Source organism: Cryptotermes secundus, unplaced genomic scaffold, assembly GCF_002891405.2.
Source record: "Cryptotermes secundus unplaced genomic scaffold, Csec_1.0 scaffold352, whole genome shotgun sequence".
In the NCBI taxonomy this organism is placed as follows: Eukaryota; Metazoa; Arthropoda; class Insecta; order Blattodea; family Kalotermitidae; genus Cryptotermes; species Cryptotermes secundus.
Window position 1 is genome coordinate 44,613 of NW_019719362.1, and position 25,798 is coordinate 70,410.

The 25,798-nt window shown below is 39.9% G+C and overlaps 1 protein-coding gene across 7 annotated transcripts in view; it reads right to left on the reverse strand.

Annotated features, from left to right (window-relative positions):
• LOC111864653 (mediator of RNA polymerase II transcription subunit 24) overlaps positions 1 to 25,798 on the reverse strand; it is a 41,826-nt gene that overhangs the window by 10,246 nt on the left and 5,782 nt on the right. For 6 of the 7 annotated variants that reach the window (XM_023852102.2, XM_023852082.2, XM_023852074.2 and 3 more), the window contains 13 exons: positions 22,306 to 22,431; positions 21,145 to 21,246; positions 19,630 to 19,864; positions 18,114 to 18,210; positions 15,405 to 15,576; positions 14,834 to 14,987; positions 13,707 to 13,950; positions 6,708 to 6,846; positions 4,659 to 4,892; positions 3,773 to 3,945; positions 2,883 to 3,060; positions 1,239 to 1,342; positions 579 to 671 (listed from right to left, as the gene is read on the reverse strand). In XM_023852102.2, the coding sequence (XP_023707870.1) occupies positions 579 to 671; positions 1,239 to 1,342; positions 2,883 to 3,060; positions 3,773 to 3,945; positions 4,659 to 4,892; positions 6,708 to 6,846; positions 13,707 to 13,950; positions 14,834 to 14,987; positions 15,405 to 15,576; positions 18,114 to 18,210; positions 19,630 to 19,864; positions 21,145 to 21,246; positions 22,306 to 22,431 (2,051 nt within the window). The remainder of the gene's footprint in view (positions 1 to 578; positions 672 to 1,238; positions 1,343 to 2,882; positions 3,061 to 3,772; positions 3,946 to 4,658; positions 4,893 to 6,707; positions 6,847 to 13,706; positions 13,951 to 14,833; positions 14,988 to 15,404; positions 15,577 to 18,113; positions 18,211 to 19,629; positions 19,865 to 21,144; positions 21,247 to 22,305; positions 22,432 to 25,798) is intronic. The other variant, XM_023852109.2, reaches the window with a different exon arrangement.

Genomic DNA, 25,798 nt, shown 5'->3' on the forward strand with positions numbered 1-25,798 from the left:
TCCATGTCACACTCTACTTGAGATACATTTTAGTATTGTCATGCATTAGTCATCAGACACAGGGTTTAGATTGATAATTGGATTTACTGGACATTTATAACTCGTCACTACAAATAAAAATAACAGTCTCAGTAATTTATACACTCTATAAATAACTTCAACTAAAGTATACACAAAATCTTCTCTGAGGTTCTTTATTGAACAGAAGTTCATACATCTACTAAATGATATGTCAGAACTACAAACAGGTAACAAGTGATAATATGGATGGTCATTTTGTGTTGCTACTTACTAGTGAGGCAGGATGCGCCATAGTTCAAGTGGTTAGTTGCTGGCTTTCCAATGTGGCAGCCCGGTTTTGAGCCCAGGTCTGGTCATGTGGGATTTGTGGTGGACAAAGAAGCAACTGGGCAGGTTTTCTCTGAGTTCTTCGATTTCCCTCGCCAATTTTCATTCCACCAATTGCTCTACTATCAACATCTAGGGCTGGTACAATATGCCAGTAGTGGCCACAGCACCAAGTGGACTAAGTCTCACCCCACTAAGAATAAGCAAAACAAAAATAATAATAATAATACCTGTGAGACAATGTCATCACCTTGACCTTTGACTGGGTTGGTGGATGCACATCATACTGCATCTTGCGAATTATCTGGAACATCAGGCCTGACCTGTGGGAGAACACTCAAATTCAGTTAAATTACACTCTAAAACCAGGTGAGGTAAAGTTACATACATTCATACAGTGGACCCCTTAATCACTGTTCTCTGATTTAAGCTTTTCGTTCATTTAATGTTCAATTCCAGTGATCCAAAGTCAATAATCCCGGCGTTAAATTACATTCATTTAACGTTAACCTCGGTTGTGTTCATATCCACTAATTCCCAAACAAACCCTAACTGAACCTTTCACTCTAGGTACACATCAGATGGTTATGGAACAGCACACCAATTAATATAGCAAGGACCCATAATAATGACAGAATATAACAAAAAACTGGGTCCCCCCCCCCATGACCTAACTCAATGAAGCAGAATCCTGCCTAAGCTAACAGTAACCCATCTAGACAAGAAATCCTGTCCCGTTCATAAGGTTCGTTATTGTATTCGTAAGACTCTGCAACTGGTCTCTATCAGGAGCCACATGTATCCAGTCCACTCTCTCACATACCTAAATTTGATAAAATTAAAATTCTGAAAACAGGGTTTACACTGTCTCCCCACTGAAGGACACTTGCCTCTCCTTGAAGTTGTCCTGCTGTGACATATCTTCATTTGACAGAGGAGTTAGGAACTGCTGCACCATGTTCAGCGGCTTGAGCAGTGCGTCCTGGTGCAGAATCTGCAACGTCAACCATTGTGCCTTGTGAAGAAGTCAAGTTGCACATTTTACAGTAACACACCAAGACATGCATACCTGTGAAAAACAGACTTCATTTTTAAAAAATCATAACAACTAAAGAACATATATAGACATGGTTACATGGTAAATTCTCGTAAATGAAGTAATGAACTTCCAGAGCTTTGACTAAGTTTTCAACTGTCAGCTTCTACTTGTACTTTATTTAACGATGCTGCCAGCAGCACAGATTACATATTACTGAACAACTGGAGTACAGCGAATAATAAATTATAAATAGTGTGTAACAAAGTAGCTATGGCCTAAATTAAGTTGCTACTCCAGCAGTTACCTAGAACGACTGAAGAAAGCCATGATAAACTCAATCAGGATGAAGAGTACTATCTTCTAGGATGTGACCTGCATACAACAGTAGAGGTTTACTTACATTCTGGAAGAACACCTGTGAATTTCTGCCAGACTATAACATGTCACATTCCAGAAAACAATACCCTTCATAGTCCCCACTCTGGAAACCTCAAATCCAACTCAGTATCAACAGTCAGGGCCCAGGGTGTGTCCCGTGATTGAGACTAGCTCTTTCTAATTGGGCCAACTGAGGAGGTCTATCCTGCCCCATCCACCTGAGGATGGAGACAGATCCAGTCTCCGAAACGTTGTGGTTTTTTCTCATATATACCAGTCGATGGATAGAGTCCAAAATAAGCCTAATAGTTCTCTACAGCATACACCATTGTCAGAATCCTTTCAAGTCTATTTGATGTATCAGGTTCTGTAGATGAACCCTGCTCTGTGGACTTTGTTACCTAATTATATACATACATATACTGATTATTTACCTCCTTGCTTACTCAGCGGAGAGTAAAAAAGAAAGATGAAGTTATATGGGTGAGTGGTCAGCTTCATGCTATGGCCATTTTACCCCAGCAGAAAGATTCCCCAAGTACCGACTGGACAGGGGACTGGGTAGACAATAATCTTTTGTCCCTGCCGTGAATCAAACCCCAACTGTCCAGCTCAGAGCCCACTGTTATATCAACTGAGCTATCCTGGCTTTTACTAAGTAGTGGTAAAATTAATAGGGTTCTGCCCTAACATAGTAAAACATAATACTCTCATGTAAAATTTAATTACTTGGAAAAGAAATGGCTGACAAGTGAAAAATGCATGCGGTTAAACTCTAGTGTGTTGAGAGAGAGACTACGTGAGACGAACCTAAAATTTTGCAACTTTCCTGGCAGACATTCTTTTATCACACTGAACGTATTTTTCACTTACCATGTCACATCTGTTAGCAATAACTACATGAGGCTATGGGATGAACACGGATCTATGGCCATGATGGTTCAAGATCTTTGGGAACATCACATGGAACATGTTTTAGTGTGATAAATTTTGTGAGCGTGCAGAATGATCTGTGAAAGTTTCATACAATATTTTTCAGTAAAGATGTCAGATGATTAGAAAAAGAAAAACCTGAACATACGTTCCTAGGAAAATTGTGAATCAGTGAATTAGAAACCTGCATGTAGCTGCAGAGCCATGCAGCTGCACAGACCGGAAGGCAGCACATCCGTGATCTCATAGCATCAAGGATTCGTTTCACATCGTTCGCTGTGACTGCGCCATGCTCCCACGCTAGTAACACCTCCCTGATGGCAGCTGGGACATGGAGACACACTTCATGCCACTTAACTTGGCTGGAACATAAGAGGTATTATTTATTTATCTATTTATTTATTTATGACACATAAAATGCACATTCCCAAACCTCATCTTAATATTAGTCTCCTCATCAGTGTTCCATGACCTACAGTTTCCGCATCAAAAGCCTATAAGCATTACTTGTTTCTCCCATCCTGGCCACTTTCCCAACCCATCATAGCCTCCTACACTTCACCGTCCTAAGAATTACAACACACTCAGCCCAAAGAAAGAAAACCTACTGATCGACCCTCTCCACACCTCTCTTGAACTGTTATATCTCCCCCTCCACTGCTCAACACTCCCCTCCAGTTGTCTATAGATGTTCCGTTCAAACAAATATTGGGAGTGACAACCTTTGCTATGGTGAGGCCACAGAAAAAAGTCTCATGAAAAAATCCCTCAACATCTCCCTCAAACTGTTAACATTTCCCTGCCAGTCACAGCCATTCTGTTCACGATAATGTTGGTATTACTAATGGCAAAGAATTATGGCTGCCTTAGGCCAGAGGGTACCGGAAAAGGATTCAACATTAGAAGGGAAGTCAGAAACCTCAAGAGGCATCATCCCCACTATCCATGGGACTTCCTTCCACAGCCTCTGTATCAGTGACCTGAAGAACACAGTAAACCTGTCTAGTTACAAGAGAGTTTCGCTGTATTTATGCAATATCTTGTAATGAAAAGGGACAAATTAACAAGAAGTACCTAGTTTTAAAATCCCCATCAGCAGAGTTGAACTGAGCAAGAAGGGCATCAACCCTAGCAGGGTCACAATGTTGCAACATTTGGTCAGGCGACTTGGGTCGTCCACGTTCCACCATGCACTCCCTGACCCACTGCTCAAAGAAGGAATCACCCCCTTCTTCAGACAACACGACCTGTGAATCATCACACAATCTCTCTCTGAAATATCACAATTGACATAAACTCCACCATACTCTGATACTTCACTGTTAATGAGACAATGTTGTCGGAGAGTAGCACATCACACTGCATACTGAAGTTTTCTTTGGGAATCACTGGATTTGGTCATTAAATTGAGGAAAATCTTAAAGATTCAGAATCAGAAGATAGAACTCTTCATAACCACCACTGTGAGAACCTCAAATCCTACATAGCATTTATATTTAGCTTTGGTTGGGACAAGAAGAAAAATAGTCCATCAGATACAGGATTTCACTGATGCTGAAACATTAAATTCAGATTTTTGCTGTATTTGGTAGGATTCTTTTGACAGGGATCAACCTACCAGAAGGCTTATGCACACAAGAAAAGTAAGGGCAACTCAAAAAAATGTGGAAACATATCCACACTCTGCAAATATGACCTCGCAATCCCAGTGTTCAAGAGGTGCACTGAAAAAGAAAACTGAAATACTAGTACTATTTTCTGTGAGTGAACTTTACTGGACTAATCTCAATCACCACTGTAGGAACTTCATATCCAGCAAAAAGAAAACTGGCTTATTCCTGAAGGGGGTGAATCTGGGCCATCTTATAAAAATGACACCCACTGTGGCACTGACATGAGGATATAATCTGGCGGTAATTCAGAAAGATAAAATAAACCCACCTGAATAAGACTGGCTCACCTCTGGGCCATATGTGTGAACAATGGAGCACAGCATCAGGAAGGTAACATCAAACAGCAGGGCCCTCGTTTGCGAAGCCTTCCCTCCCTCTCCTCCAATCTGCTTACTGCACTCGTTGAATTTCAGCAGCTTAGTCACAAATGTCCGCAGCTTCCCCTCTACAGCAGCTACAGCCAGGATCAGTTCGAAGCTCTTTCCTGTCAGCACCTGGCAAAGTACGCTGAGAAGTGCTTCCTGCAACATTCATACAAACCAACTGAACCCTTCCCTTCCTCGTGGGTTTCGTCACTCCTTCACGGCATAACAGAACACTGCTGTCCAAGGTCTCCAATTTTCCAGGCTTCACAATCTTATTTATGGACATTTGATAGGACTCTAGGATGGGTAATTGGCCTGTCACAAGACAGGGCAACGCAAACATACATTTGAAGCCATGATTTCAGTGTTATTTGAGAGGTAGAAAACAGAGCATGCCTTAGAGCACACAACCACTGTCATCACCAACCTCAGTCCTACCAGCTGCAAATTAATGTGCATCAAAATAAGGGGAGGGCGTGCACACAAACACACAAAAGTACCCTTGTCATCTGTCATTTCTATATATGAACTACTAGCAGTAAATAGGGAATAAAAGTAAAGCCTCTGTCCTTAATAATTAAGCACCATCCCATGAAGATATATGGGAACAAGAGGCATTGCTCCACCATTCTTGATCTCAGAAAAATATGCAGGTGAGCGGTCAGCTTCACGCCCCGGCCGCTTTACCCCCTGGGGAAAGAGCCCCCAACAGCCATTGGACTAGAGGTTGGGTGGGCCCCAGAGCTGGATTGGACACTGTAGAAAAGAACAAAATCTCTTGCCACTGCCACGAAGCAATCCCTGGCTGTCCAGTCTGTAGCCTGTTGCTATACTGACTGAGCCATCCCTGCCACCGCTGCTGCTACTAATAGAAAAACTACTACAACAGATATCAAAAAATATATACAGCAAAGTGAGCATAATCCATATCCATGTAATCCATAAACACCCTCAACCAAATCAATGGCACAGGTACAGAAACACAGACAGTACAGCAGTATAGTTTTATAAAGCACAAAGATGGAACAGCCTCAAATGGCATGATATTGTCACGTGTAGTGAGGTGAGACTCAGTCCACTTGGTACTGCGGCCACTACTGGCCTATTGTACCAGCGCCAGATGATAGATGATGGTGATTGTGAAGCAATTGGTGGAATGAAGATTGACTGGGGAAACTGAAGTACTCAGGAAAAACCTACCCCAGTGCCACTTTTTCCACCACAAATCCCACATGACCTGACTCAGGCTCAAAGCCTGGCTGCCAAAGTGGGAAGCCAGTGACGAACCGCCTGAGCTATGGCACAGCCCTTGTTGCGTGTATGAGTGACTACAGACAGCATTTGGATTGGTAATTTGACATATTAAACACTTACAGATTGTAACTACAGCGCTACCGCTAATTCACATACTCTGCAGTTCACTACAGCATGTGCTAAGTCTTCTCAGTCTGCTGTGTCTTCACCACTCATTGCCTGGTAACAGCGTCCAATGGTGGATGTTCCCCTTCCTCTGGACTCTTGAACTGCCCCTGTGCCGCAGCTACCATCTTCACCACAGCAGTCCGCTAGCTAACTCACTCACCAACCAACTCTCTGTACACCACTGCCCTGCACTAACTCAACTTGGTTGGTCGAGTGCGATAGCCTTAGAGTGGACCCATATAAAAAACCACTTCCAACAGTATTTCTACTGCTGCACACGGGCCGCTGCATAGCAACCCCTCCAGTACTACTGCATATTTATGGAGGTGTTGCAAAGCAATGGCCATTGTTTTGTTGTTTGTTTTGCAGGCGTTGCCTAGCAATGGATCCATATGCCACAATATTTATACCAAGTTTCATAAAAATATACCCAATGCTTTAAAAGTTACTAGGAGAACAGGCACACACAAATGAGATACACAGATGCACTGATAATGCAAATGTATTCTTCATTATAAAATTATCAGGTAATAAGTTGCAGCATCTCACCTGCACCTTGACATAGTCTGCATCCAATGTTTTCAGTATCCTGGCCAGTGTCGGCTCTGCTCTCACTATCACTTTTGGTATTGACGAAGCTGGACTGGTTGCCTGGTCCAGCTTCTGTACTGTAGCAGTTACTGCTTCCCTGTTCATCAGATAAATGTTTTATCGCAACTGTTCTAATATCTATACCATATCTACCCCAGTCTCTAAACACAAAAAAAATCTTATATGGAGCAAGGTACGTGGGTTCAAACGCGGCGGAGGTCGTGGAATTTTTAAGGGCGGAAAAATTCAGGGAACAAGTCTTCTGGGAGGAAGCCGGGAGCCGTGGGTCCCGTGTTGTAGATTTACGTCACGTAAAAGATCCTCATGTCTCTAGGAGACCTCTGAGCAAAATTAGGCAACACATTTCCCACCCAAGTAGTTTCCAATGCCTCTGGTAGATGGGGGAAATATCAGGTACCGAGGGCCGACCTCGTTGGCTAAATGGGGCTGATAGCACACACCAGTACCGCTAGGGTATGGCGAAAGTAGAAATTAAAGGGGGACGCACAATGGACCAATAACTGGTCTAAGTGCATGGGGAAACCCACCCCCTCTAATAATAATAATAAATAAAGGTACCATTTGTTTAAACAATAGCCATCTGTCATGCCCTACCACAAAACCACCTGCTAGAGGTGCCAAGGCCACTTGGAGAGAAATGCTGTTCCACAGACAAACCCCATAATACTTTCACACATCACACTTGAATAACCAGAGGTGCAAAGAGCATGGAAGACTGTTCTTTCCTCTGAACATCAATATAACACACTTAGTTCCTTCTATTGACAGATATGCCATACCAAGAGACAGTTTTAACCCAAGTACATGAAGACAATCTCAATGACCTATGGCATACAAATCGTTATGTAACTAAACAATGAAGAATTTTGTCCAAATTGTACAGCATCTTTTGTAAGAATAAACAATGATTATGTCCATAAACATCATCTTTGTGATGTGGTGTTATCTTCGAGATTACATCCAAATTTTAAAATATTACTTAGATAAGATTTCGGCCACACCACAGCTCAAGGGGTTAGTTGCTGGTTTCCCACCGCGGCAGCCCAGGTTCGATCCCTCATCTGGTCAAGTGGATTTGTGGTGGACAAAGTAGCGCTGAGGCACGTTTTCTCCGAGTACTTCGGTTTCCCTTGCCACAATCACCCTCAACTATCATCTGGGGCTGGTACAATAGGCCAGAAGTGGCCACAGTACAAGTGACTTAGTCCCACCCCACTAGCAATAAAAAAAAGTCCCACCCCACTAGCAATAAAAAAAAAGATAAGATTTGAGGTTCTCACTGTAGCAAGTATTAAAATTACTTTTGGGACATGATGCCAAAATGCCTTAATCTTACACAACGGAGTGCACACTTTACGAAAATGAAGGAAAGAGAGCAGTGCAAAGATTTGAATTCTGGTGCTACATTCAAGCTATGTATGTGATAAAGACAATGCACTTCCTACCATTAAAATTTCAATGAAATTCTGTGTGGGAGCCACCCACACTGAATCAAGAACTAGCGAACAGGCGCAAACCACAGCAGCTCCAACACCCACTGGTTCACACGCTGTTAGTGACAACATACCACCCACATGCTAGTCATCGATCACAGCTTGGAAATATTCCGTTACACAATGACTCAGTAATAGGTCTCCATGGAAACAGAGTGGTACAATATAGTTATGGAACTGTAGAAAGCAGTGATCTCCCTACAGTCAGCACCTAAGCTACACAGGGTGGAACAACCGGAGATACAACAAAAGCACAACAGACTGGAATACTGAAGTGTATTGTAGTGGCTGTAAGAAGCTCGCCCATACATTCATTACAGCAACAATAAATATCTGCGCCTCAGTGGTCTAGTGGTCAGCGTTCCTGGCTATAGATCCAGAGGTCCGGGTTCGATTCCCTGTGCTACCAGATTTTTTCTGAGTAGTAGTGGGTCTGGAACAGGGTCCACTCAGCCTCATGATTATAATTGAGCTATTTCAAGGAAATAGAGGCTCCGGTCTAGAAAACCGAAATTAACGGCTGTGGGGATTCGTTGCGCTGACAATGGGACACCCTCTATCCGCAAAATGTTGGCACTAAACTTCGCCAACAAGCGGCAGTCGCTCAGTCGGTATAGTTAGCTTGTGGACTGAAATCACGGAGTTTTTATAGAAGTTTAATAGGTGGCTGTCTCTTCAAGCATCAACAATCCCACAGCTCATATCAATATAAACACAAATTTGCAACAAAAGAAATCTGGCTGGAAAATTTGTTAGAACTTGAAAAATGTGACAGTGAAAAGGTTACAAGCCCTCATACTTGGTGTCTGTTAACCCTTTCTCAATCACAGCTGAAATTCTGTCAAGTTATTGAAGCATAATAAGGAAAGCTTCTAGAGAATTTTATAACAATATTTGCATATGTTTAATTTAAAATTACTCTACATTAATGCAAATCTGGTACCTTACGCTTGACACCCTACAGTTAATGAGCTTTGCAAACAAGGAATAGTATACAGTTTCCACCAGTGATTTTTTTACATGAGCAATATCTGTTAAACAGGGTGTTGAGGAGAATATCTGGACTGAAGATATACGAAGTGACAGGAGGTTAAAGAAAACTGCATAATGAGGAGCTTCGTAATTTGTACTGTTCTCCAAGTATAATTACAATGATCAAGTCGAAGAGGATGAGGTGGGCAGGGCATGTAGCACGAATGGGGAGAGGAGGAATCCATATAGGACATTGGTGGGAAAGCCAGAATGAAAGAGACACTATGAAGACCAAGACATAGCTCAGTGGACAATATTAAAATGGATCTTAGAGAGACAGGATGGGATGGTATGGATTGGATTGGATTGATCTGCCTCAGGCTAGGGACCAGTGGAGGACTCTTATTAACACAGTAATGAACTTCTTGGTACCATAAAATGTTGGGAAGTTTTTGGGTAACTGCACAATCAGCGGTTTCTCAAGAAGGGCTCTGCTCTATGAGTGAGTGGGAAATATCTGTTGACTTATCCTCTGAAATTATACTCTAAATGTAGAAAACATCTGCTACTGCAATTATTTATCTAATATTTTCACAGGACATGTGAAAAATCTTTAATCTAACCAACCAATATCAGAGACACAACGCACACAAACACAAAAGATCTGCATTATGGCCATGATACAGTATTAACCAAAAACAAGCATTTAAATCTCCTAATAGAATAGGTGCTGGTGGCCAGATTTTCACTTGGGGATGACACTTGCATTGAAAAACGTGACAATAATCCTGCTGGACTACAAACATGCATGCCCTCAAAAGGGTGGAATATAACAGAGCAATGCATACCGAAAGACAAAGCATTATCCTAAAGACTGGAACAAATACAGTTTGGTTTCTTTTGGGATCACTGAAAGTGAGTATTAACAAGTTAAACCTGAAATCAAGAACATTAAATGGGGGTTACACTGAACATAAATAAAAAGAATCAGCACAACGTGAAGACAAAATTTAAGATAGACGATGTGATGTTGGTAATTTTCAAGAGAATATATTATTCTAGGTTTCACAGACATGCAAATGCCACTTCAGTCCCATACATATTTTTCTGCCTACTAAGATTATCACATTACATTTGTCTCACATTTAATTATTCAGTTAGGTTACTTTACTATATTACCGCGCATTTATCAGCATGCCAGATATTTGAGGATCTCAAAGACTGAATAGCTACTCAATTTCACATTCATTAAAAATCTGCAACATTTATAAAGTCATAACATCAAAATAACTTCAACCTCAGAAATCCTTAATCTGTGTATTTAGACAGAAAATGCAATGCTATGAGCTTCCATTATCACAACATCGGTTCCATCATAAATCTGTAGCAAGAAGCTTCAAAAGTGTGTCAAGATTAGGGATAACTTTTTACTCCCTTTTTCAGTTCAAAATTGTTTACATTACTTATATATTAATTGGTGATCCAAATATTTTTAAAATTTTATTGTCGTGTTGCCCACATCAGTGAACTACAGAAGTTTGTCCGTGAGAACAAAACCCAAAGCCTGACAATATGGACTTCTTGTTGGATGCAAATTCTAAGCTCAGGCTATAAGTCTTGTTTTTTAACACATAAGCTTTCCAGATTAGCAGCATTAATGTGGATAAAAATGGTGGAAACTTATGAAATTACTTGGGTCACCCACTAATACTTATGCACCTGTTAGTCTTGAGGAAATCAAGACTTGCCGCAGTTCACCGTTTCCAGATCTTTTTCAGACAATGTACCCCTTGGTATCAAATTAGATTTTGTGTACCACTTTCAAACATAAACTTAAATTTTAGCTCAGAGACTATGTGTTACAATATATTATATAAAGGCAACAAGATACAAAATATTTTTATTGTAAACAAACTCTATTGACTCCATGGATACATGAATTTGTAGGAAGAAAAAAACTGTCAAGACTTTTTACCCTCTTCTGACCCATATTTGACACTATATGAACTACATCATGAGTACCACCTACTGAAGCATGATGTACCTCGTGGGAGAACATATACCCTGCTTCGAAACCAGTGTCATAAAAATTAAAACATTAAAATCACTGAATTTCCTTGGGGGTTCCACAAAATTTTCTAAGAAATTTAACTCACTTATCAGCGTTCAGTTCTACTAAATTCAAAATGCTTATGCAAAACACTCTCATGATTCTGCTGTCATACAAAAGAAAATGTGAACCACTGAGTAGACAGTGAGTGTGCTCATGAGATAAGCTGCCGTATGTCATAGCATGCACTTTTATACTAGTGCAGATAGTTGCCTGAACAATTACAGCAATCTAAACAGTTCTATTCCTTTAGCCATAACAGATTTTAGCTGCATGTAATTAATATATTGTGATGTATTTGTGCTATGCAAATGCAAACAGGACACCTTTCACTTCTAACACAAAGCATAAGATAAACACATATACATATAACAAGCAGTGGTGTCTTCTTAAGTTGTGAGGTACACATGAGAAACATGATCCATGACTGAAAAGGATAAAATTATACAGAGTTTTTTTTAGCTTTGTTGACCGGTTCACGGTGACCAATGTGCTTTGCCATGACATGCATACAGATTCTGGCAATGAATCAGCATGCCTGATGGCCGATAATGTTTGGAATGAATGCATGTAATTAACTTGTGGACCACTTGACAACATCATGTTTTGCAGCAAGTAGTGAAGTTAATGCATCAGAGTTTATGATTTTTCATCAGTAGGCAGCACTTATCAACTCCATTAACCATTTGTTCTCAGTTACAGTTAGTAAGCGGTGTGGTGTATACTCAGAGCAATGTGTATTTCTGTATGACACCTATGTGAAATACAGATCTGCTAGAAAGTGTCAGCGAAAATTTTGATGTAAGTTTGTGATGAAGATGTTCCCAGCAGACAAACAATTCACAAATTGGTGAATAGACTTAGAACAATGAGACTCTTAACATACAAGAAACAAAAACATAAGCACCAGGTACTTACTGAAGAGAAGTGAGAAGACATTTGGGCCAGACCTGAACATACACCTAGCAAATCACTGAAATGTCTAGCTCAAGAGACCGCAGTGTCAAAGTCTAGTGCAAGAACAGCAACACAATTGCTGAAGCTTAGATCCTATAAGACAACAGTAATCCACACACATTTTGCAGCTGTATGATCCAGCTAGAGGGTTCATTTTAGCAGATGGTTCCTACAGTCTGTCATCAAAGGTGAGACTGATCCACAACTGGCATTCTTTTCTGATGAAGTGTGGTTTCACTTGCAGGGATATATAAATATGCAAAATAATCGCTACTGGAGTCCGCAGAATCCATATCTAACCCATGAAGTCCCGCTCCATCCAGTGAAAGTTGGTGTCTGATATGCTGTAAATGCAAAGATTGTTGTACCTGTGTTTTTTAATGAAACAATTAATTGCAAAACATATCTACATGTATAGGGACAGCATTTTCAACACCTCCAGTGATCTGTGAAGTGTAACTACTTCATTCCAAACGTTATTAGCTGTCAGGCATGCTGACTCATTGGTAAAATTCATATGGGCCTCACAACTGGCAGTGCACCAGTCGCTGTGAAACCAGTCAACAAAGTAAAAATCCTCCCTGTATTAAATACATAAAGGTAAAAAAAAAAGTAAAGTATCACTGGGATAGACCATGGAGTACCATAGGGTTGTGAGAGATTGAGGATCTCACATTTTATAGACAGCTGACTCACAGATGGGAGTGAGGTTGTCAGCCATAACTGCCAGCCACCATTTATCCCTAGGAAGATTCCTGGTACTCATTTCTTAGAGGGTCAGTCAACCTAAGGGCCATAGTGCAGCTGGAAGGATTAGGTCAATTGAAAAATCCAATGACCTCATTGGGAACTGAAGCCGTGACCTTCCGGCTTTTAACATAGTGCCTCAACCATGCTACCACATGCTTCCTGTATTAAATACACAGGAGGGGAAAATTTTAAGGAATGTATGCTGACCACTAACTGAATGGGGGCAGGAGGGGGGGCCTTGAAGAATCGGACCTAACCAAGAACTAAGGAAAATACATAAAGCCCTGATCTGGTAGTAGATATTTTATTTTTTTAAGTAGGCTATTTAATGCTGACACTATCTAGACTATACAGCATCAAATAGTAGGAGGAATGACAAATTAGAAACAATTTGGAAGTAAGTGCTTGTGGCCTAATCAACGTATTAGCCCAGCATTTTCCTGGAGGAACTGGGGAAAATCATGAGAAACCCAAATCAGGACAGCCAGAAGCATTGCTGAGATTCGAATCACCACATGGGGATTCCACTGTATTTGATATGAATCTTGATCTACTCCCTCAAACAACATAACATGCTAAATAATATAATATTCTGGCATGCTAGTCAACTCCATCAAAAATCAGCACACTGAAAAATGCGCGGTTATAAAGTACCTCTCATCCTGGAAAGTGAGCGCTGGTGGCAAGACGCACCTCTTACTGGTGAAGTGTGCAACGTGACTCTCAGTGACCAAACCGTTCCTAAGAAGTTCTTTGAGCAGACACTCTATACAGTTACACGAACACTTGGCATCCATGATGTCCAACAGCGGTGTGTATTGTAGCAGCAATTCTAATGCATCCACCACATCCTGCGAGAACTCCAGCTTTTCTTGTTGTCTATCACCATTTTCACCTCCTGTGACAAGGAAACAGGAATAACAACTTAAACTTGATTATATATCACTGGCTGGTCAAACAGTCAGCGCATTAAACAATTCACACCACAACTTAAAAACCAATGTCAATGGACTGAGGGTTATGATACAGTTAGGTGAAAAGAGTTTCAAAGAAAAATTACAGATCTTAATATCTCTATTCCCCCCCACATGCACCCACATCTTAAAAGTTGAGCAGCTCAGTCTGTATAGTTATTAGGCTACAGGCTGGATGACAGGAAAACCAGGTTTGATCACCAGAAGGGCTTGAAACGTTTCTTCCTTCCATTGCATCTAAACTGGTTCCAGCACCCATCCAGCCTCCTACACAATCGGTAGTAGGAGCTCTTTCACTGGGGGTAAAGCAGCTGCGTTAGACACTAACAAAGAATAGATATTGGAGGTATATATTAACAATAAAGCCAAGACTCACAACAGTCTGTAGTGTCAATCTTATACCTTTTACCTACATCTCATCAGACACCCCATCCTTAAGATATACAATACAGTTACATTCTAGTATAGAGTATCTGGACACCATCCTCATGTAAACTACATCAGGCCCAAGCAGACCACAATTAAAAGTGGCCAACGGATTTCAGTACAATGCCTTCCCCGTGAGGAGGCGGGATCGAATACCTCCACCGTCACCCTGCGAGTCGTAGGAGGCGACAAAAAGGGAAGTCTCAAATCTGAGACAGTAAACTATGTTCGCGAGTCCCAAGAGACTCGGACCTGAGAAAGAGCAAGGGCCAGCAGCTTATACAAAAGACGGACCCGTCCTCTCCTGACCATCAGTCATAAAGTAACTCAAACTCAGTATAATGCCTTGCTTCAAGATCAAAGTGTACCTGATCTGCTCACCTCGAATGGTGAAGTGTAGCTGCCGCAAAATGTGTGGTACTTTTAGGAATGTGAAAGCACCCCACTGTGATTCAATACTCATTCCCAGCGCATCATTTAGAGTGATGAGGCAAGCTCGCATAACCTCCGAGTACAGACGAGGCATGCTGTAACCCTGTGTGAAACAAACGAACATTAATTTGTAGAAAAGACTCGAGTCTCTCCGATAAATACAGATACATGTGCCATATCATCGGGGAGCCGACTGAGATACAGCTACATGCCATTTACATGAACAGGGAGGATGACCCCTCCCTAAATCATAGAAACCTCTCATCTACTCCCTGAAAGAAGGTATGAAGCTTCCTTCATAGAATTTCCCTTAATTTGGTTCTCATAGCCAAGCAGCTCTGCTTACTACCTACTTCATGCTGGTTCTTTACTTTCCTTATTCTTAAACCGTGAAGATGGGGGCAACATGTTCCTCTGAAACATCAGATGACTTTCAGTGAACTATATGGCGTTATATCCCAGAAGACAGAACTCTTCATAACTCCAAAACTGTTCACAAGCAGAAACCCAATGACATTACCTTTAATCTCTGGACCATCAGTAATTCATTGACAAACATCTGTGTGTCAGAGCTCGGGTTCAGAAGTACTTCAATAGCCAAAAGAGCCTGCAAGCAGTACGTAACTGGTTCTGTGTCATCAGGCTTCCCATCCACTCCACCGTCGCTGCTGATATCCAACTGACGCAGCTTCCTGTAAACATTACAAAGCTTTAGCTGGACACAGGCAGACATTATGATTCACTTTGAAGTGGCCCAAAGTTAATAATCATAAATTATGCAATAACTTACTGAAAAAAAATAAACTTGGCAACCATGTGCACTTTGCAACACTGACCTGGTGCATGCCTGGTTCCTGCTATTTCCTTCAGTCCGTAATTCTACGCACTGTGATATGGAATAATACATATAAACATAGACTGTCGTGTCAAGCTCTCTCTCCCAACAGAGGGAAACCAATTTCAGCATCATCTGTAACCCAATTACCTACACATTTTCCAAGGCATGTACTCACCAAGTTTCAAAATTATTGCACATTTTACAACGGTTTGTAGGCCTCCTCCAAGCGAATCACCCGCAGAGAAACCCCCATTTAAGCTTCCTTCTGGAAGCAGTATATGTGAACACTAAACTGAGGAAAATCTATAATGGAGGTAATTTAACAATGAGATTACTGACTTGGGATCATTGAAACTGAATATTAAACGAAGCAGAAGCTTAAATCTAGGAACATTAAATGGTTGTCCCACTGTGCATGCATTCCACGGATCCAAAGCCAAACAAGTCAAGTCTTGGAAGACCTCAGAGACAAGGGAATAATTCTGTGAAAGGAGGTTTAAAGCCATGTCACCACCTGTGGCTATTTGTGCCTGGATAAACCTCAAGTTAAAACATCAATTATTAAAAAAAGTACAAGATTAAAATTATGCATTTCCCAGACTTTAGAGGGGCCTATCTAATAGTAGGTAAAAATGTAAAATCAAAAATGTTACATGGTGGATTTAAAAAAAAGTGACAAAATGATATGCTCTATGCGACCATAAGATCCTCAAACTACAATGCAAAATACATACCTGTCAGAAGATCTGAACAGTGTCAGTTAAAGAGACTTAGTAAACTCTAAGCATTTATTTTTCTGAAGATAGTGTGGGACACACAGTAATGCAGTTGGTTGAGGCACTATGCTACAAGCCAGAAGGTTGTGGGCTCAATTCCTAATGAGTTCACTGGATTTTTCAATTTACCTAATCCTTCCAGCCACATTATGGCCCTGGGGTCGACTCAGCCTCTAACAGAAATGAGTACCAGAAATCTTCCTGGGGGTAAAGTGCAGCTGGCGCATAAGGCTCACATCCTCACCGCCATCTGGGAGCCAACCGTCTAGAAAATGTGACAGCCTTGACATCTCAGAACCCTATGGGCCTCCACAGCCTGTTATAGGGATAGCTTTACCTTTTCTTTATGTTTATCAGTATCCGCACGCTCTCCTTTAGCTTCAAGATCATAACATATAATGCACCAGAAAACTGCAACTACTGACAAATTTGCCGCCAGTACCGGTAGCCGAGCGTTCTAAGGCATGTACTGTCTTCACTCGCTTGGAAACCAGGATCGTGGGTTCGAATCCCACTCAGGGCATGGATGTTTAGTTTGTCTGTGTGCATTTTTCTGTGTTTGTGTACAGGTAGAGGCCTTGCGACGAGCTGATCACCCGCCCAAGGAGTCCTACTGAATGTGTAAGATCTAGAAAACCGAAGTGAACAGAGAATGTTAAAGTTAATCTACCGACCACATAACACGTTTTTTATTTACTGCCACACTACATGTTTCGACCTCAGGAGGTCATCATCAGGTGTACGAACACAATTTCACAATCACACGCAATCACTTCCTTTCTCCACTAATTTCCATCCTGTATCCTGTTCAGATTCACGCTCAAATAATATGTATAAGTTCTTCTTATACCATATAAGTTAAAAATATATAAGTTAAAAAGCTCTTCTTATAAAATACAAGTTAAAAATACCAATGTCAAAAATTAAGATTTAAAATTCAAAATTCAGTTCCCTGTAGCCAGTTACGTTATTATCACTTGTTTAGAAAGTTCGTGAAAAATAAACTTCACTCGTCACATTGACTGCCCTTTCACTTTTTGAAGGTCTTGTCGTTCTTCGGCGTCCTCTGATGTGGGATCTGTTACGTTCCTTGTCGTGATGGCTACTNAAATTGTGTTCGTACACCTGATGATGACCTCCTGAGGTCGAAACATGTAGTGTGGCAGTAAATAAAAAACGTGTTGTGTGGTCGGTAGATTAACTTTAACATTCGTCTAGTACACAACAGGATGCAAGGAACAATAAAAGTGAACAGAGAAGTTCATGGCGGTAGGCCTAGGCCCACTGGGGCTGTAGTGCTAGGGGGGGGGGACAAGTCTGCCAGTACACATGAACTGTTTGTGGGTGTGTGCACCAGCTGAAATACTACTAGCTACGCTGATACGATTAAGGAATGCCACAACATTAGACATATTACAGTCATCATGTTCTGGAATAAGAAGTTTATGCATGTGTTACATAACTGAGGGTCTGCGGATGGCAAATTCATGCATCTGTTCAAAGCAAGAATTCAGGAAGGTGATGTATAACATACCAAAACTGGTCAGAGTTCATTGACAGGTATTCTTTATCAATTTCATTTAATCTCATCTAATCCACACCCTCTTTATAATACCTCATTGAATCTCCAATAGGAACACTGGGCTGGAATGAATTCTGACTCAACAATGCTTCCAGCTCGTGACATTTCTTGACAACTTCATGGTATATATCTGTGAAATGAAACAGTTGTACATGGATTCAATCTCATTAAAAAATACCGCTACTGATAAAAAGCAAGAGTTCATAACCTCAACTTGCTACAGCAATCTTCTCTCCTTGCAGCTTAAGGGGCCCATACACGTACGAGTCTGGCTCAGTGAGCTTGAATTGGGAGCCAGGCTCAGATTAATTTCATCACAGACACGTCATCTTTATAATTTATTTTTAAAAACTTTTACATTTTAATCATCTTTTATTTTTCATTTTTTTGTGGTCGCAAGTGAGGCCGGTCGTCGACGACCAAGTGTATAAGTTTTGAGGCAGTGACTGCTCAAAGTATTCTGGGTTGTGATACCATACAGACTAGCAGGTGGATATCAATGTTTCAGATGAACCTGCTGCCTCCGTCTTCAGTGTTGAAATGGACAGGGTGCAGGGTCACATAAGCAAGTTGCAAAGGAAGAGATTACTGTGATCCATGGGAGAGAGAGAGGGAGATGGGGAGGGGGAGGGGAGAGAATCTGACCAAGGCCAGTATACACGGTTAGCACCAATGTTCACTATTTATACTGACCCAGTCTTCCTCTTCCCTGGATGTCAGTTACCATCTTCTTTGCAAACTGCTTACATAACCCAATCAATTCCTTACTTTGACTGTGAAGACGGAAATAGCACGATCCTCCAAAATGTCCATATCTACCTATTAGACTACAAGGTGTCACAACCCAAAAGACCATAACCTTAATTTTCATGACTGAAATACGTAGGTAAGTCAATAGGTCACAAATGGATATAAAACTTAAACAAATAAGAGTACTGATTTGAAGAATGCTTTTATTTCTCAACATAATCTCCCTGTACATCGAGGCACTTGTCTCATCATTTCACAAGCCCCTGAAAACCAGCAGCTTAAAATTCTTTTGGCTGCTGTCGGAACCAGACGTATTCACACGGCATGGCCCACCTCATAATGCATGACAGGTTAGGTTTTCACAAAGTCTGTGCACGATGCGTCCCGCGCATGCTGACCCCACAACAGAAAATGCAAAGAATGGGTCTGGCATTACAGCATCTTAATCACTACCACAATGAAGGACACGATATGCTAGCCCGAAACGTCACAGGTGATGAGTCTTGGGTTCACCATTACCAGCCTGAGACAAAGCGCACGTCAATGCAGTGGAAACATCCTGAGTCGCCTGCCAAAAAAAAAAATTTAAGGTGACACCATCCTCCAGGAATGTGATGCTCACAGTCTTCTGGGATCACAAAGGCATACTGCTCACGGCATTCCAGCCTCTAGGCGACGCAGGATATTTCCACTGCATTGATGCATCCATTTATAACTTACTTATTCACTTACCCTCGTACAAATGTCTTCATTTAATAATCTATTCCACCATACAGTAATGCAACAGAATGCCTCATACCTCTGCACTCATGCTTGGCAAGATATAACATGGCGACGAGGAAGTCGCACTTGAGTATCTCTGTCAAGATAACAGCCGGTTTATCCAGCATGGAGGTGAGTTCAATGTTGCCATTCCGGAGTTCAGGCATATTCTTAAGGGCATGCTGCATGCAGGTTAAAAGCCACTGGACTATAGACAAAACTGATGCTGCCAGCAAACCTTCCTCTGGTTTTCCTCGGCATGTTATACCTCCCTGTACAGAACAAGAGAATAAACACTTCTATTCCAACATACAGTAAAATGTTTTCTGCTGATGTCTCCTGTTGATCTTCCTGGTGAAAGAATGCACTTACGAGAAGATGAGCACTGGTGTAACAGGACTGCATTTACCTCCAGCAGAGGTGACAATACTCGATAGAAAGGACTTTGCAAGCAAGGTGGTGCAAAAAATGACACTCTGGGCTTGTTAATGGGAGGTTCCTTGTATCTATCTCGCACAGGACACCAGATACAGTAATTGGCTTCATAGCAGCCTCCGTAGTCTAGGGGTAACGTTCCCACCTCATGACTAAAGGTACGTGGGTTCAAACCCGGCGGAGGTCATGGAATTTTTAAGGGCGGAAAAATTCACGGAACAAGTCCTCCAGGAGGGACTTCAAACCGTGTGTCCCGTGTTGTAGATTTACAGCACGTAAAAGATCCTCATGTCTCAAGGAGACCTCTGAGCAAAATTAGGCAAGTTTCCCACCCAAGTAGTTTCCAATTCCTCTGGTAGATGGGGAAGTATCAGGGACCACTGCCAGAGAGGTGGCCAACCTCGCTGGCAGAACAGGGCTGATAGCGAGCACCAGTACTGGGAGGGCATGATGACAGTAGAAATTAAAGGGGGATGCACAATAGATCAATAACTGGTCGCAGTGCATGGGGAAACCCACCCCATCCAAAAATAATAATAATAATAATAATAATAATAATAATAATAATAANTCATGCAATTTTTTCCAGCCTCTCCAGGAAAATGCTGGGAACACACCTCAGTTAGAAGACTGCTTCCTTCCAAGTCCTTTTCAATTTATCGATTATTAATCATCCTACATATGATACCTGCAGCACTGTAATATAAACCACAATAAACAAGAACATCCAGTACTTCATATGGGTTTCGAACATCTAAAAAAGAAGGAGCCTACAGCTTAAACATTACTTTTAGGAACAAACAAAGAAACATACTGCGTGGTTTTAGTCTGCAAGCAAACTATACCAGCCGAGCGACCGCCACTTGTCAGCTAAGTTAGTGCCAACAGGGATTTTAAATCTCTGGGTGCTGCAGGGAGGTGTCTGTATTTTAATTTGGGAATAATAATTTATCATCTGCAAATAAGAGATAATATATCTGCCAGTTTTATAAGGCTGACAGCAATATTTTTATCATTTTAGGACGTGGTTATATTATACTCGAGACACTTGCATCTCCAACTTCGCTTTATTCTGAATATCACGACTAAGATGTCACTGGAACCTGAAGTTACATACCTGGATGGCTTCAAGAAATTCAAGAAGACTGATAATGCAGTGAGGTTTATGGAATCCATCATATTTACTGATTCGCTGCAAGACGGCTGCATATGACACAAGCTGGAAAAATTCATATCATGAAGCAGGCACAGAAACATGCAAATATACTGTCTGGAAAACTGATGTAGAACCCCAGGAGTGTACATTTTCAGTGAAGAGTCTTATTTATTTATTTCTCATATCAGGTGGCACTAACAAATTATGGTTCATATAGGAAAAGTAAAAATGAATAACTCCACAGATCTCAATGAAACTCATGTACATTGCATAAGACATATCCACATGCACCAACAGTTTTTTTTTTCCAGTTCAGCTGATTCATTATGTATAAAAATATTTTGTAATCTGAATGTCAAAAATGGAACTATTGTTTAGAATTAATCACACTTTCACCAAAAATAATGCTCACTACTGGTTCATGACTGACTGGGTGTTAACTTGTGATATGAAAGGCCACACACTTTCAGTGCTTCATGTACAACTTTCCTGTCTGGTATTTCTACACCAACTGCTTAAATTTGTCCCAACATGGATTCAAATCTGGAAAGTTTTGTTATGGTTCTATGGATATGAAAAATTCAGCTATAGCATCATCCAACACTTTCAAAGACCCAGTAATCTTACACAAAAATGCCTGTTTTTAACATTAAAAACGGAAAATGTTTCTGTGTGTAATGACTCAACCACACTGATAAACCAGCAATCTGCACACTTACCATCATGAGAACCTCATCTCTCAAGAAAAGAACTTATTTATAAAAATAACTGTCTTTTTGGATGCGACACCATGTGGTCTAAGAGAATTTCACTGATGTTTCAGCTTAACTTACTGCCTCCATCTGCAGGGAAGAATAAACCAAGGAAGCAACCACCAACTGGCATGCTTGCTTCTTGCTGGTTGATTGCTTGGCTTACACTTTATCACTGAAGAAGGAAACAGTATACTTCTCTGAAATGTCAGTGAATTTCCACCAGACTACAAGGCATAACATTTCAGAAGACAGTAGTCTGCTGCAAGCACTCTGAATCCAACAAATTAATTTTAACGCATAAAGCTGAAAATAAATTACATCAATATCACCGTTCATACAAATCAAAAGACCTAAACTATTTTATTACCTGTGAACTAAGCGAATGTTTGAGATATGACACAACCAGCTGGTTTGGTCCAGGGCCAACCAGAGCTTGCTGAAGGATGCAGTCAGCCAGGTTGTATACATCACCACTGACCCCTCGTGGTAAAATCTAAAATCAGAGAAGAAAAACAACTTATATGTGGTATAACTTGCAATGCAACCATAAATCTGTGTTATGAAAAAGCTAGTTACATAAAAAATTAATGAAAATAAGATAAGTGCATCACAAAATTCTCTTTATTAAAAGGATAAAATGAAAACCGCATTATGTCTTTAAGCATAATATAATACTTTCAATTTAGTGACACAATGAAGGACACACAAAAAAAAGGTAAGCTATCCCTGCAACAGGCCGTGAAGTCCCATAGGGTTGTCATATGTCGAGGCTTCCACATTTTCTAGACAATTGACAGATGACAGTAAGGTTGTCAGCCTTATGCGCCACCTGCCCTTTACACCCCAAAATTTCTGGTACTCATTTCTGTTAGAGACTGAGTCGACCCCAGGGCCATAGTACAGCTGGAAGGATTAGGTCAATCGAAAAAAATCCACCTCATCAGGATTCAATCCCATGACCCTCCGGCTTGTAGCATAGTGTCTCAACTAATTACATTACCGCATGCGCCCCATGAAGTTCATATATTAGTGCATAAATATCTAATGTTATTTCTTATCTCCCCAAGAGCTATATGGCTTAACCTTCTTTCCTGTAACACTACACAAATNCACAATCACTACTGCAAGTTATGAACAATGGCTATGAATTTATACAGCTGCTATTTTGGCTCCAAGCTTTTCACTTTATACATTTCTGTCTACATGTCCATGTTTATACTTTCCCAACATGTTTGCTACAAGGTTTTGAAGATTATGAAGAGCTCCAGAATGATCAAGAATTGGGATGAGCAGGGAGTAACAGTGATCATACATTTTACTTTCTTTAATAATCATTCTACTGGTTCAACTGGCAGAAAATGAAACTCCAAAATGTCAGAATGAAAAAAAAAAAAGTTAATTTTATAACAACTGATATTTATGAAACTACACACTCAAAGATAACAACAGATGTTCAAGCAATTTTTATTTGCCTTCATATTTATTCTTGAACAACAGTTTCAGTTGCTAAATTTATATACCACTCATATCTTAATAGCAGATATCAGAGAACTCAGGTTTCTAATGAGGAATCAAATCTAATAAATCTTTCTACATGGGAAAAGATAACTGATGGTGTTCCCCAGGGATCAGTTCTGGGACCTTTGTTGTTCCTTATTTATATCAATTATTTGCCCAAAATTGTAGACGGTAATGCTATACCTATTTTGTTTGCTGATGATACAAGCATATTAGTCAAAGGTTCTAGCTTAGGGGACTTTCAAAATAAGATGTCTAACACCTTCACTTGCGTAAATAAATGGTTCAAGACAAATTTACTTTCAATAAATGTTAACAAAACTCATTGTATTCATTTTAAAACTAAAAATAAATCCACAATTGATGTAAATATCGTTTATAACAATCAACCAATAACAACTGTGTCTAATATTAAGACCCTTGGAATAAATATAAAGAAAGTTCAAATTTAACTCAGTATTTGAGTATTCTTCATCACAATGTACAAAGTCTGAGCAACAAATTACTAGAATTAAATGCACTGCTCTCGCAATGGCCCAAAAAGCCAGATATTTTATGCTTTTCGGAGCACTGGCTTTTAAGTGATCAAATCTTGCATCTAAATATTGATCAATATAAACTTGCGGATAGTTTTTGTAGAATAAATGATAAGCATGGTGGTTCTTGTATATTTGTTTCCAAATCAATTAAGATCAGAGAGGTTTCTCCATTAAAAAACTTTGGTAGAGAAAAAACGCTGGAAAAATCAGCTATTGAAATAGTGAAATTTAAAATCATTGTAATCTGTGTATACAGATCTCCAAATACTGACGTAAAAATGTTCTTCAATCAAATAGATGAGGCTATAAATAGGGTACTAAACAAAGGTTGCTTGTTAGTAATATGTGGGGACTGGAATATAAACTTACTCCAAAAGAATTCACTTCAAAAGACTCTATTAAATCTGTTGCTCTCAAATAACTTATTAAATACGGTTCAATCTCCTACGAGAGTTTCATCTAACTCGTGTTCTCTAATTGATGTAATGATTAGAAATAAAGTATTTTATCCTACTTCAACAAATGTTGTCGAAATGGGCTACTCGGATCATTTTGCGCTAATTATGAACATAGTTGTAGAAAATTCTCATGTTCCTTTCTCTGAAAAAACCAAAAGAAGAGTTTTCTCTAAAAGAAATATCGACTTATTTAACTTGAGGTTAACAAGGGAAGTATGGGACGAGGTTTATCACCAAACTGATGTAAACAAAGCTTATAGTCTTTTTTTAGACAAGTATCGGGACCTTTTCTTGAATATGTTTCATATAAAAAAAGTTGTAAATGTAAAAAACATCAAATCCAGATGGATTACTAAAGGGATAAAAGTTTCTAGACAGCGGCTTCAATTTCTATGTTACTTAAAGAAAAAGTTGATTCTTCCTAGGCATTCTTTGAACTATATAAAAAAGTATCAAAAAATTTATAAGAACGTGTTAGCAGATGCTCGTAAAAAAGAAAATGACAGATTCATCCAAAAATCAACAAACCGCTCTAAAGCGTTATGGCAAATTATAAACTTTGAATCAGGGAAAGCTTTTAAAATAAATTATAAAACCTCGGATGTGGACTCCATGACTGACTTAGACCCCCTCCTCACTCCCGGTCATTTTAATTCTTTTTTTGTTGAAATTGCAGGAAAAATGGTAAACCAATTAAATGATCAAAAACCTAAGTATGACCAAGCATGTAAAGTTACTCCATTTTCTAAATCGATTTTTTTCGTACCAATTACAGAAAATGAGGTACTTAGTGTGACTAGTAAACTAAAAGGTAAACTCTCCGCGGGCTATGACGAAATCCCAGAAAAGTTAGTAAAATTTAGTATTCAACCTATTTGTAAACCTTTAACATTTATTTTTAATTTGTCTCTTTGTACTGGAATTTTTCCTGATCAGATGAAGATTGCCAAAGTTCGCCCTATTCATAAGAGAGGACGAATTCAAGAATTATCTAATTATAGACCTATTTCACTATTACCTGTTTTTTCTAAAATCTTTGAAACATTAATATATAACAGAGTAGTGAATTTCTTAAATAAACATAATTTGATATCTGATGCCCAAAATGGCTTTAGACAAAATAAATCAACTCATACAGCACTGCAATCATTTATTGAGGATGTTCAGAAAGCATTAGACAATAAGTTTTTTGCTTTGGGTATTTTTTTGGATCTTTCCAAGGCTTTCGATGTGATAAACCACAAATTACTGTTGGCTAAATTGGAACTTTATGGGTTTAGAGGAATTTCACTCTCTTTGATGAGATCATATCTTACGGGTAGATCCCAGTTTGTAGAAATTGACC